Source organism: Haemorhous mexicanus, chromosome 27 (genome assembly GCF_027477595.1).
Source record: "Haemorhous mexicanus isolate bHaeMex1 chromosome 27, bHaeMex1.pri, whole genome shotgun sequence".
NCBI lineage: Eukaryota > Metazoa > Chordata > Aves > Passeriformes > Fringillidae > Haemorhous > Haemorhous mexicanus.
Genome location: NC_082367.1, coordinates 6,038,356 through 6,051,562, shown reverse-complemented (window position 1 = coordinate 6,051,562; position 13,207 = coordinate 6,038,356). Strand labels below are relative to the sequence as shown.

Here is a 13,207-nt window from a genome sequence, read left to right as displayed (position 1 = left end):
CCTCGGGAGCTGCTGCACCTTCCCCACCCCTGCCCTGCCCTCCTGTGCTGCTGGGGCAGCCCTGGCAAGGTTTCCCTGCCAGGCTGGGGCACAGGGACTTTCCGGGGTGCCAGGGGGGTTCTCCTGACCCCTGTGAGAGCCACGAGCTGCCCCTGGGGTGCCAGCACCCCTCGATGCCAGCCAGAACCCCTGGGGCTGCCTTCCTTCCCCAGCTGGGCTGCCCTGCCGTGCTCCTGCAGTTGGGATGGGATTTCCCTCCCTCCCTCCCTCCCTCCCAGCTGATTTTTGTCCCTTTCCCAGCCCTGCATCCCCAGGGGCAGATTTTGCTGCTGCTGGTGTCACTCCCAGCCAGAACACGGATCTGAGGCGCAGGCAGGAGCAGCAGCAGATGGGCAGGGCCTGGGCTGCTCTGCCCGGGCAGATTTGGCAGCTAATAATAATTGTAAACATCTCAGAGCAGCCTGCTTAATCCTGATCATCTCCTCAGCCCAGCCTGGGACTGGGGGAGCTCTGGCTGCTGGGACATGCCCGGTGTGCTGCTGCTCTCAGGGGTCCCAGGAGCAGGGAGGAGAGGAGAATCTTCACTCCGTGTCTCAGAAGCTGATTGATTATTTTATGAAATATATTATATTAAAAGAAAATGATATATTAAAACTGTACTACAAGAAGAAAATATTTCATCAGAAGGCTTGAAAGGGATAGAAAGGAATGAGAATAAAATCTTGTGAGTGGTGCTGAGAATCCAAAATTAATGAAAATAAAATAATTAAAAGAATAATTAAAAAAAAGAAATAAAATAATTAAAACCCCCAGTATCAGGGGGGGGGCTGGTGCTGAGAATCCAAAAAGAATTAAAATAAAATAATTAAAATAATATAATAATAATTATATCGGGGGGGCTGGTGCTGGGAGCCCAGGAACCCCAAAGTGATGGAGTCCCTCCCATTCAGAGTGAAATTTAGGAAAAAAGGGATTTTTCCAGGGGAAAAGCTCAGGGTTTGTTCCAGGCTCACCCGAGGCTCCTGGGCCCTCTCGTGGCTGCTGGGGACAGGACAGAAGGAATTTCCTTGGATTTTCTCCCAAAGCCAGATCGTGCTATTGAAGGAGGTTTTGGGGTCTGAGTGCAGAAAATGCAGCTGCTGCACACAAAGGTCCTCAAAATAAAATGTTGGGAGCAGCTCCTGGCCACGGGAGTGGCAGGACCTCATCCTATCAAATAATGGTAAATAATAATAATAATAATGATAAAAAATATTAAAGTAAAAATTTAAAAAGTAAAATAAAAATAAAATTAAATTAAAATATACTTAAAATTACATTTAAACTAAGATAAATAAAAATAAAATAAATTTTAAAAACCCTTGCTATGGATGCAAACTCACAGTTTTAATTTGTGTTAAATTTGAGGGTTTGGTGCAGTTTGAGGGTTTCCTTGAAAACTCCTCAATAAGAACCCCAAACTCACATTTTTAATTTGTGCAATTTGAAGTTTCCTTGAAAACTCCTTAATAAAAATCCCAAATAAACATTTTTTGTGTTAAATTTGAGTGTTTAGTGCAATTTGAAGGTTTCCTTGAAAACTCCTCAATAGGAACCCCAAAACCACATTTTTAATGAGTTAAATTTGAAGGTTTCCTTGAAAACTTCTCAATAAGGACCCCAAACTCACATTTTTAATTTGTGTTCAATTTGAGGGTTTGGTGCAATTTCTGAGTTTCCTTGAAAATGTCTCAATAAAAACCCCACACTCACATTTTGAATTTGTGCTAAATGTGAAGGTTTCCTTGAAAACTCCTTAATAAAAACCCCAAATTCACATTTTTAATTTGTGTGGTGCAATTTGAGGGTTTCCTTGAAAACTCCTTAATAAAACCCCACACTCACATTTTGAATTTGTGCTAAATTTGAAGGTTTCCTTGAAACCCCCTCCATAAAACCCCACACTCACATTTTGAATTTGTGCTAAATTTGAATGTTTCCTTGAAACCTCCTCAATAAAAACCCCACACTCACATTTTGAATTTGTGTTCCATTTGAGGGTTTCCTTGAAACCCCCTGAATAACCCCCCCAGGGAGGGGCAGCAGGGCTGGGAGCACTCAGCCAGAAGGGGAGAGCAAGTGTAAATGAGAGCTGAATCCAATGAAAAACCCCAGAACTGCAGCTTTTATTGGGCAGCTTGACAGTGTCTCGTGTACAGACCACAGCACAGCTCCACCTTCGCTCTCCCAGGGCAGAACTCCGAGGCCAGGGCAGGTGCTGAGGGGGGAAATCAATCAGAGCATGGAACCTGAGCAGCAGCCAGAGCAGCAGCAGCAGCCTGCAGCAGGCTCTGCCATGAGCAGAAGCTGGATGACAGTGAAGGGGACAAAAAAAACCAGTTTGAACCATCAAGTTTCCTCTTGAAATGTCTTTTCCCAAGGCACTGTGAGCAAGACTGTTTAGCAATTCTCCATGACTGAAAAAACACCAAGGGGGAGAGAAATATTTCACACCACAACCACCATCACATCAGCAGCTATTCTTTATTCCTTCCTTAAACAACGCCCCTGGAATTTGTTTGGTCCTTTGAGGGGGGGAAATCAAATTATCTTCTGCAACATCCACGTGTTTGTATTGAACACATCAATAAATCAAAGCTTTGTTGGGCTGTTTAACCCTTCCACGGGAAAACTGAGGGGTTTTCCTCACTGGGTGAATCCCAAATCCAATCTGATCAGGAAATAAAAAACTGAGGAGAAAGGGTTCAAAACCAAGCAAAGGCCTGTGGTTTGGTTTTGTTTTTTCAAGAGGAAACCATGCAAGAGTACATAAAAAGGCAAAATTGGCTACTTGAAAACCAAGAATTGTTTTTAATGCGTTGGCCGAGGAAAACAAATGGCAAAGTTCTGTGAGGTTTCCTAAAAATTTACAAGAAAAACCGATGGGCAGTTCTAGTCAATGCTCTTTTCTCCTGCTGGAAATGACAACAAACACAGTCCCACACGAAACAATTTCATCTCGACTGCAAGAGACCCCTGGGGGCACAGAGAACCGTGGCATTCCCTCATTTCTTCAGGGGCTGGTACACAGAGGCGTTGGGGTCGAGTCCAGAGGGGCTGGGCTCCACAAATTTGGAAGAATAATGTGGGGACACGGGGCTCAGAGTGCTGGTGGCTGCAGTGTAGGTGATGCTGGGCATCACTGCCATCACCTCTGCAATCTTCTGCTTGAGGTCCTTGATCTCCTGATCCTTCTGCAGGATCTGCCCTGCGAAAGGCAAAGCACAGCACTCAGCAGAGCTCAGAGCCTCAGAGCCCTGAAATCAGCACCCAGGAGTCCTGAAATCAGCACCCAAGAGTCCTGAAATCAGCACCCAGGAGCTCAGAGCCTGCCCTGAAATCAGCACTCAGCAGAGCTCAGAGCCTCAGAGCCCTGAAATCAGCACCCAGGAGCTCAGAGCCTGCCAGCCCTGAAATCACCCCCTGTGCAGCTCAGAGCCTGAGAGCCCTGAAATCAGCACCCAGGAGCCCTGAAATCAGCACCCAGGAGCCCTGAAATCAGCACCCAGGAGCCCTGAAATCAGCACCCAGCAGCTCAGAGCCTCAGAGCCCTGAAATCAGCACCCAGGAGCTCAGAGCCTGCCCTGAAATCAGCACTCAGCAGAGCTCAGAGCCTCAGAGCCCTGAAATCAGCACCCAGGAGCCCTGAAATCAGCACCCAGGAGCTCAGAGCCTGCCCTGAAATCAGCACTCAGCAGAGCTCAGAGCCTGCCAGCCTGAAATCAGCACCCAGGAGCTCAGAGCGTGAGAGTCCTGAAATCAGCACCCAGGAGCCCTGAGATCAGCACTCAGCAGAGCTCAGAGCCTGAGAGTCCTGAAATCACCCTCTGTGCAGCTCAGAGCCTGCCAGCCCTGCCTGAGAGCCCTGAAATCAGCACCCAGGAGCCCTGAAATCAGCACCCAGGAGCCCTGAAATCAGCACCCAGGAGCCCTGAAATCAGCACCCAGGAGCTCAGAGCCTGCCCTGAGATCAGCACCCAGGAGCTCAGAGCTTCCCCTCCCCAGGCTGACACTCCTGAGATCAGCACCCAGCAGCTCAGAGCCTGCCCTGAGATCACCCTCCTGAGATCACCCCCTGATCTGTGCTCAGGTTTTGATTATCTCAGCCCTCCCCCATTATAATTCTGCATTATTTGGATTCACAGCTGCACCACCCCTCAAGATTAATTCTGTTTAATCTCATTTTTCTGCCATTTTTTCTGCCTTTTTCCATTCCCCTTCTCCAAACTCCTCACAAAGCCCAAATATTTGGTCATAAAAGCTGTGAATTTTCCAAACTGTCCCACTCCCCTCATTCCTCTCTGAGCTTTCACACCACCACCACAGCAATCCCTGCAGCCAGGTGATGAAAAAACCCTCTGCTGAGACAAAACAAAACAATTTCTCCCTCTAATTAAATATTCCTGCAATCAAACAGGGAAATTAAAAGCAGAGTTATTGAGGGTGGCTCCGTGGTTTGCACAGCTGCACAAAGCCTGGGCTGGGTTTTATGTTGGTTTTCTGCTCCCTCTGGTGGCATCACCAGCAGTGCCCACACTCCCCTCACCTGCTCAGGGTTAAAACAGGTTGGATTCTCCTCAAATTTAAGTTTTATTTACTTGAGGAGTAATAAAATATTATTATTAGGATGGCAAGAGAGCAGCTTAATAACAGGCTAAACTGAATTTCTCTTTTAAAGAGAGAGTCTTTGCAGAGCTTCAAAAGATCTCCAGCTCCTTGCAATGCTTTATAAAATGCAGAAAACCATCAGGAATTAATTGAAACACCGATTTTAATGTCCATCATCACGATGGGCTGGGAAGGTGAGCTCAGATGGCTCCAGCTCCTCACTCCCAAAGCTGGAAATGCCCAGTTCCCTCTGAGGAACCCCAGGAGTGGGTGGAAGGGAAGCCCCCAGGTACCTTGGGCAATCTCCAGCTGCCTTTTGGCATCCCCCAGGGCAGAGAAGAGGTCCAGCTTGATCCTGGTCTCTGCACTCAGGCTGTTCTCCAGGTGCTGGGTCTTGTCCTGCATGGCCGAGAGCGCCGACATGAGCACCTCGGTGTCCTTCTCGTTCTCCTTGTACTTCCTCAGCTCCTGCAGGGACAAGCAGGGTCACACGGGGCAGTGCCAGCCTGGGGGGCATGACCTCAGCCTGGGGGGCACGATCTCAGCCTGGGGGGGCAGAAATGGCAGCCTGGGGGCACGATCTCAGCCTGGGGGGGGCAGAAATGGCAGCCCGGGGGGGCATGAATGCCAGCCTGGGGGGGCATGACCTCAGCCTGGGGGGGCAGAAATGCCAGCCTGGGGGGGCATGATCTCAGCCTGGGGGGCATGACCTCAGCCTGGGGGGGCATGATCTCAGCCTGGGGGGCATGATCTCAGCCTGGGGGGCATGAATGCCAGCCTGGGCGGGCATGATCTCAGCCTGGGGGGCATGACCTCAGCCTGGGGGGGCATGACCTCAGCCTGGGGGGGCATGACCTCAGCCTGGGGGGCATGAATGCCAGCCTGGGCGGGCATGACCTCAGCCTGGGGACATGAATGTCAGCCTAGAGGGGCAGAAATGCCAGCCTGGGGGCACAAATCTCAGCCTGGGGGGCAGAAATGCCAGCCTGGGGGGGCATGACCTCAGCCTGGGGGGCATGAATGCCAGCCTGGGGGGCATGACCTCAGCCTGGGGGGGCAGAAATGGCAGCCTGGGGGCACGATCTCAGTCTGGGGGGCAGAAATGCCAGGCTGGGGGCATGAATGTCAACCTGGGGGCATGAATGCCAGCCTGAGGATCAGAAATGCCAGCCTGGGGGCAGAAATGCCAGCCTGGGGGCATGACCTCAGCCTGGGGGGCATGACCTCAGCCTGGGGGGCATGAATGCCAGCCTGGGGGGGCATGATCTCAGCCTGGGGGGCAGAAATCTCAGCCTGGGGGCACGATCTCAGTCTGGGGGGCATGACCTCAGCCTGGGGACATGAATGTCAGCCTAGAGGGGCAGAAATGCCAGCCTGGGGGCACGAGTCTCAGCCTGGGGGGCAGAAATGCCAGCCTACAGAGCACGAATCTCAGCCTGGGGGGCAGAAATCTCAACCTGGGGGGGCAGAAATGCCAGCCTGGGGGCACGAGTCTCAGCCTAGGGGGGCAGAAATGCCATCCTGGGGGATGAATGTCAGCCTAGGGGGGCAGAAATCTCAGCCTGGGGGGCACAAATGTTATCCTAGGGGGCAAAAATGTCAGCCTAGAGGCAAAAAAATGCCATCCTGGGGGGCAAAAAAATGTCAGCCTAAGGGCAAAAAATGTCATTCTAGGGGCAAAAAAAATGTCAGCCTATGGGGTAAAAAATGTCATTCTAGGGGCAAAAAAAATGTCAGCCTATGGGGTAAAAAATGTCATTTGGGGGCAAATAAAATGTCAGCCTATGGGGTAAAACATCCTGTCCTGGGGGCAAAAATGTCACCCTTGGGGGCAAAAATAGTCAGCCTAGGGGGCAAGAATGTCATCTGAGGAGCAAAAAATGCCAAAATGCCATCTGAGGGAGTTCACAGAGCAGGCAGAGCCAGGAGCCTTTCCCCTTCCCCAGCCTGGGCTGGCATTAATTAAAATGCTGGCTAATTAAGGTTACTGCAGTGATTACACGTGGCCACCCTGCAGGTGATTAAAGCTGTGACTGGAGCACATTTGCTCTGGGCCCCAGCCCTCCACCCAAAAACCCCAAAAAAAAACCCTCCACCCCAAATCCCTTCCCAAGGGGCAGCTGGGGCAGGCTGGGTGTGGGAACACTTCCCTGAGGAAAAGGCTCATGTTGGAAAAGGCCTCTGAGAGCATCCAATCCATCTGAAACACATCCCCAAGGGCCACATCCGTGGTTTTGGACATTCCAGGGATGAGGATTCCATCCCTGGGCAGCCCCTGCTGCACAAAAAGGTGGGAGAAGATTCCCTAAGCCCCAGTCCAAGTGGCTGAATAAAGGGATTGGTTGGATCTCACAAACCTCAGTGAGCTGCAGTGCCAGAAATTAGGGAAAGGGAAAACCAGGGAGCAATGATCCTGGCAGCCTGTGCCTGGGGGAAAAATACAACAGCATTCTGTACCTTCAGCTGGAGGGACAACAGTGCAAAGGGGGGAGTATTAATGGCTGCAACCAAAAGCTTCTCTAACAGCTTGAAGATGCTCATAAAATTAAAAAGCTTAATTAGAGCTGGGTTTAATTATCTGAAAGCCACGCTCAAACACTCCAGGGCTAAGCCACACTTGTTGTCAAGGGTTTGGTAAATCCAGGGACAAGGAGGCTGCACCTGTGATGGGAAACAAGTCCACAGCAGCACCAGGTGGGTTTTGAAGAGGCATTAAAAATCCATTTTCATGCAGATTGTCAGTCTGAGCACATCTTTAGGACAGGAAGAAGGGCACACATTTGAGCTCTTTAGCTGTAACAAACCCAGCCCTGACTGCTGCACATCTGCCACAAAGTATTTTCAATATTCAGGCACCAAAAAAAAAATAGCCTGGCCAGTGCTCCAGAGTGCCCTGAATCAGCAACCTTTAGTGAAATTTGTGATTTATTACAATGAGAGTGGCCACAGGCTCCCTGCATGAGGAGAAGAATGCTGTTGAGGGGATTCTACCCTCAGCCTACACAGACCAGTGGGTTTGGGGGAAAAAATCCCCATTTAACCATGGAATAGTGTGGATGGAGCCTCTGGCCCTGCTGGAGCCATGGAAAGGTCTGGAAGGAGCTCTGGCCCTCCTGCAGCCATGGAAGGGTTTGAAAGGAGCCTGTGGTCCCTCCTGGAGCCATGGAAAGGTCTGGAAGGAGCTCTGGCCCTCCTGCAGCCATGGAAGGGTTTGAAAGGAGCCTCTGGCCCTGCTGGAGCCATGGAAGGGTCTGGAAGGAGCCTGTGGTCCCTCCTGGAGCCATGGAAAGGTCTGGAAGGAGCCTGTGGTCCCTGCTGGAGCCATGGAAAGGTCTGGAAGGAGCCTGTGGTCCCTCCTGGAGCCATGGAAAGGTCTGGAAGGAGCCTGTGGTCCCTCCTGGAGCCATGGAAGGGTCTGGAAGGAGCCTGTGGTCCCTGCTGGAGCCATGGAAGGGTCTGGAAGGAGCCTGTGGTCCCTCCTGGAGCCATGGAAGGGTCTGGAAGGAGCCTGTGGTCCCTGCTGGAGCCATGGAAAGGTCTGGAAGGAGCCTGTGGTCCCTGCTGGAGCCATGGAAGGGTCTGGAAGGAGCCTGTGGTCCCTGCTGGCCTCACCCTGCCCAGCCCGGGGCAGGAGCTGCAGGAGCTGCAGTGCCTGGGCATGGCTGTGCTGCAGATGCAGGGATGTGGGAGGGCTGGGAGCTCTCCTGGGTGCTGCCCTGAGCCCCTGGGGCCGTGCATTACCTGCACTTTGATTTCCAGCTCTCTGATCTGGTCCTCCTTCAGTTTGATGTCGATGCTGAGCTTCTTGCACTCGCCCTCCAGCTCGCGGATGCGGCCGCGCAGGCTCTCGGTGCACTCCCCTCTGCAGGGACACAGCACAGCTCAGCAGCTGAGGGAACAGCAGCCCCCAGAGACAGCAGCCAGCCTGCCCCTCCTCAGCTGCTGGCAGCACCAGCCATTAAAATAAAATACACACTGAGCCTTGAAAAGAAGGAGCCAACTTTGGTGTGCTCAGCCAAGCGATTCCCGCCCGGCAGGGCAGTGACAGAGTGCCACACCTCAGGGGCTGGGAGATTGGGAATATTGATGAAATACTCCATGCTCCAATTGATGAGAGAGTCATTCCTTTCTGGGGAGGGCAGAAAAGCAGGAATAATTCCTTTTAGACATCTGGAGCCCTGCAGGTTAAAGTGATCCCAACTTGTGCTGCTGTGGGACTGCAGAACCCCACTGGGATGGGTTTCCAGCAGGAATATTCCAGAATTATGGCCAGTGTCACTGCACAAATCCTTGATTCCCAGCTCCCATGTGAAGGGAGATGCTCCTTTGAGCAGGACCCAACAGCTCTGAGAGCACAGTGCAGGAAGAGCAGGTAATTGAGAGCCCACTCATCCTTCCCATGTGTAAATGCCATGTAGGCACTGAGGCTCAGCTGCAGGGAAGGCATCTCCCAGTCCTGCCTTGTTTTAACACAAATGAGCCTCTCAATGCAAATAAAGCTGTTGTTTTTTTAAATAAAAGACCAAACACAGGCTCCTCCTTCCCACCCCAAAGGCTCCCAAGGGCAGAGCACCTGGTGGCAGCAGCAAAGGCCACAGCTCGTGCTGCAGTTGCTTCTTCCAACTTCTTCCTCTTCTTTTCTTCCATTAACTGTTTTTCTACAAAGGTTCGTGCCTCCTGCTCTGCCTTTAGCTTCTTCTCCAGCTGGCTGATCATTTGTTTGTCTTTTTGTTTCATCTGTACAGCGTTGTGCAATCTGCAGGGGGACAGGGACGGGAGTGAGCTTAAAATCTGCCTGGATTTGCCTCTCATTTTAGGATTATTTAACACAAAAATCAAACTGTCATTCCTGCTCCCATATCCCTGAGCACCCCTTAATTTCCAGATTACAATTCCTAATAATGAACTGTTATTCCTAATAACAAACTGCCATTCCCACCCCCATATCCCTGCCTGAGCACCCCTTAATTTCCAGATTACAACAATTCCTAATAACAAACTGTTATTCCTACTCCCAAATCCCTGAGAACCCCTTAACTTCCAGATTACAATTCCTAATAACAAACTGTTATTCCTAATAACAAACTGCCATTCCTACCCCCATATCCCTGCCTGGGCAGCCCTAATGTCCAGATTCCAATTCCTAATAACAAACTGCCATTCCCACCCCCTGGGCACCCCCTAATGTCCAGATTACAATTCCTATTAAGGAACTGCCATTCCTACCCCCATATCCCTACCTGGGCACCCCCTAATTTCCAGATTACAATTCCTAATAACAAATTGCCATTCCCACCCCCACATCCCTACCTGAGCACCCCCTAATGTCCAGATTCCAATTCCTAATAACAAACTGCCATTCCCACCCCCTGGGCACCCCTAATGTCCAGATTCCAATTCCTAATAACAAGCTGCCATTCCCACCCCCACATCCCTGCCTGGGCAGCCCTAATGTCCAGATTACAATTCCTAATAATGAACTGCTATTCCTAATAACAAACTGTTATTCCTACTCCCATATCTCTACCTGAGCACCCCATAATGTCCAGATTACAATTCCTAATAATAAACTGCCATTCCCACCCCCTGGGCACCCCTAATGTCCAGATTCCAATTCCTAACAACAAACTGCCATTCCCACCCCCATATCCCTACCTGGGCAGCCCTAATGTCCAGATTACAATTCCTATTAATGAACTGCTATTCCTAACAACAAACTGCCATTCCCACCTCCATATCCCTGCCTGAGCACCCCCTAATGTCCAGATTCCAATTCCTAATAACGAACTGCCATTCCCACCCCCATATCCCTGCCTGGGCACCCCCTAATGTCCAGATTCCAATTCCTAATAACAAACTGCCATTCCCACCCCCATATCCCTGCCTGGACACCCCCTAATGTCCAGATTCCAATTCCTAATAACAAACTCCCATTCCCACCCCCATATCCCTGCCTGGGCACCCCTAATGTCCAGACTACAATTCCTATTAAGGAACTGCCATTCCTATTAACAAACTGTTATTCCTACTCCCATATCTCTACCTGAGAACCTCCTAATGTCCAGATTACAATTCTTAATAACAAATGTTATTCCTACTCCCATATCTCTACCTGGGCACCCCTAATGTCCAGATTACAATTCCTAATAACAAGCTGCCATTCCCACCCCCACATCCCTACCTGAGCACCCCCTAATGTCCAAATTCCAATTCCTAATAACAAGCTGCCCTTCCCACCCCCCACCCCTGCCTGGGCAGCCCGAATGCCCGCAGTGCAGTGGCAGGGGGTGCCCGTGGCCCGGGCAGTGCCCACGTACTTGTTCTGCAGCAGCTCGTTCTCCTGGCGCAGCTGGCCGGTCTCGGCGCGCGCGCCGCGCTCGGCGGAGCTCAGCGAGCTCACCTGGCTGCGCAGCTCCTGCTCCACCTGCCTGCTGGCCTGCAGGTCAGCCTTCAGCTTCTTGATGTCCTGCTCCAACCTGGGGGCACAGGGACAGCAGCACTGCGTGGGGCTGGGCTCCCTGCTGATGGAAACAAGGAGCCCCACCAAGGCAGGAGGATGCAGCGGACTCCGTGTTCCCAAGGCTCATTTATCACTTTATTACACTGTATTAAAGAATACTATCATTATGCCATATTCTATTAAAGAATACTATTATTATACTGTATTATATTGAAGGATACAGCAAGGATACTTACTGAAGGCTAAAAGAGAATAATGAAAACTCGGGACTCAGCTTGGCCCCAGTTGGCCAAAGAGCCAAACCAACTCACACCAGAGTCCAATGGAACAATCACCTGTGGGTAAACAATCTCCAAACACATCCACAGAGCACAGGACAGGAGAAGCAGATGAGGTGAGAATTGTTTTCCTTTTCTCTGAGGCCTCTCCCCCTGCCTTTCAGCTTCCCAAGAGAAAATCCTGGGCGAAGGAATCTTTCCAGAGAATGTGAATGCCACAGGAGTGACCAAATTATCCTTTGTCTCCTTAAAAAGGAAAAAAGCCCACAAGTTTCTCTCCTCAATTTAGTAAAAAGACACCTCATAGGACCTTGGGGACTTCACCTCAAACCTGAGGATGCCCAACCAGACAGAAGCCAATAGCACCTCACTAGAAAAAGAACAGAAAAAGTAATTGCTTTTGTAGGGGATTTCACCCAGAACAACCCTAACTCAAGTGTTCTCTGTAAAGAGCTTTGTTATTTTGCCTTTTATCAAAACTTTTCTGTTTCCAACCCTACCTCAAAACCCATCCTAGTAATTTTATGCCACTGAGGTAGCCAGGCTGTCTCCAGTGTAATAAGTTCTCATAAAACCTAGCTCAAAGAAAAACCTATCACACACTGGCTTTGCATTTATCTGTTATCTGCTTCTGTGCTTTGATGTGGTACAATTTACACTTGCTTTTGGTGGAGTATAACCTGTCAGTTTGTGCATGCACCCTACAGCTCACAGAAACACCAATGTGATAAATGTATTCTAGACAAATAGCAGAATTTGTGTTCTGTATTAAATAATACAAGAATAATTTGTATTCTGTATTAAAATACAGACTGTGGGATGCTAAAGTACCTCTTTCATGAGGCATTTTCATTCTCTAACTCAGAGAATGGTGTAAAATAGTTAAATGATCCCCCACATTTGTGGGCTATCTTACCTGAAAGACAAGGTAATGGGGACAAAAACCAGAACACCTAGAGGAAGAAGTTATTGACTCTTTGTGATCAGGGAGTGTAAAAACAACAAGAAGAAATAAAATCTATTGATCTAATGACCAAAGGTTCAAACCAAGCAAGAAAATCCCTGGAACAGCCCAACTCACAGGAATGTCTGACCCATGTATAAAACATGGATATGTATGTGCCCCTGGAAAGGACCAGTACCTAGAGAATATTGTTTTACCCCAGCATCACCAGTGCTGGGTATTTGTCCCTTTTTATCCCTTATGAAGCTGTTAACAATCCTGAAGAGTGGACTTGGTTTCTCACAGTGGCAAAGGCAATTCCTCAGGACACTCTCACCCCAAGGCTCAGGCACGCTGCACAGAAGCAGCAGGACAAACCCTGCACCCTCTGCCAGCCCCTCAAAGCTGCAGCCTCCAAACAACCAACTCTCAATTTCCTGGTTGTGTCCTTGCTAAATGATCAGCTTTGCTCTAACTCCACACACACCTCAGAGCCTCCCACGGGAATTCACTCAAACCAATCCCATGGAATCACATTTCCCCTCCAGTCTGAGAAGCTCCAGAGCAGGCCAGACCCCCACACAGGGATTTCATCCTGTCCACAAATGCTGAGCTTGATTTGGCAGCCAGAGCTGAGCTGGGAATTGTCACCTCACCGAGTTGGTGTTTTCCTGCAGCACATGATGTGCATGCCGAGTAAGAGGATGTGTTAAGTCAGCCCCAGCTCAGGAGTCAGTAAATTTAGTTTTAATTGCTCTTGAACAGAGACCATCTGCTCTACACTTGAAATTGTAGCTTTGGAAAATTCTTGAAGATTCATGTAATCTTATTAATTAAAATATTGTTAAATAAAACACACGTTTCAGAGGAGAGGCACTC

General features: G+C 49.8%; 1 protein-coding gene across 1 annotated transcript in view; it reads right to left on the bottom strand.

The window, feature by feature from the left end:
* Positions 1-2,504: 2,504 nt before the first annotated feature.
* The window catches only part of MACO1 (macoilin 1), a 29,314-nt gene continuing 18,611 nt past the window's right edge, over positions 2,505-13,207 (bottom strand). The window contains exons 7-11 of the mRNA XM_059868451.1: positions 10,965-11,123; positions 9,221-9,403; positions 8,389-8,509; positions 4,941-5,115; positions 2,505-3,247 (exon numbers count right to left, since the gene is read on the bottom strand). Of these exons, the coding sequence (XP_059724434.1) occupies positions 3,045-3,247; positions 4,941-5,115; positions 8,389-8,509; positions 9,221-9,403; positions 10,965-11,123 (841 nt within the window). The 3' untranslated portion in view covers positions 2,505-3,044. The remainder of the gene's footprint in view (positions 3,248-4,940; positions 5,116-8,388; positions 8,510-9,220; positions 9,404-10,964; positions 11,124-13,207) is intronic.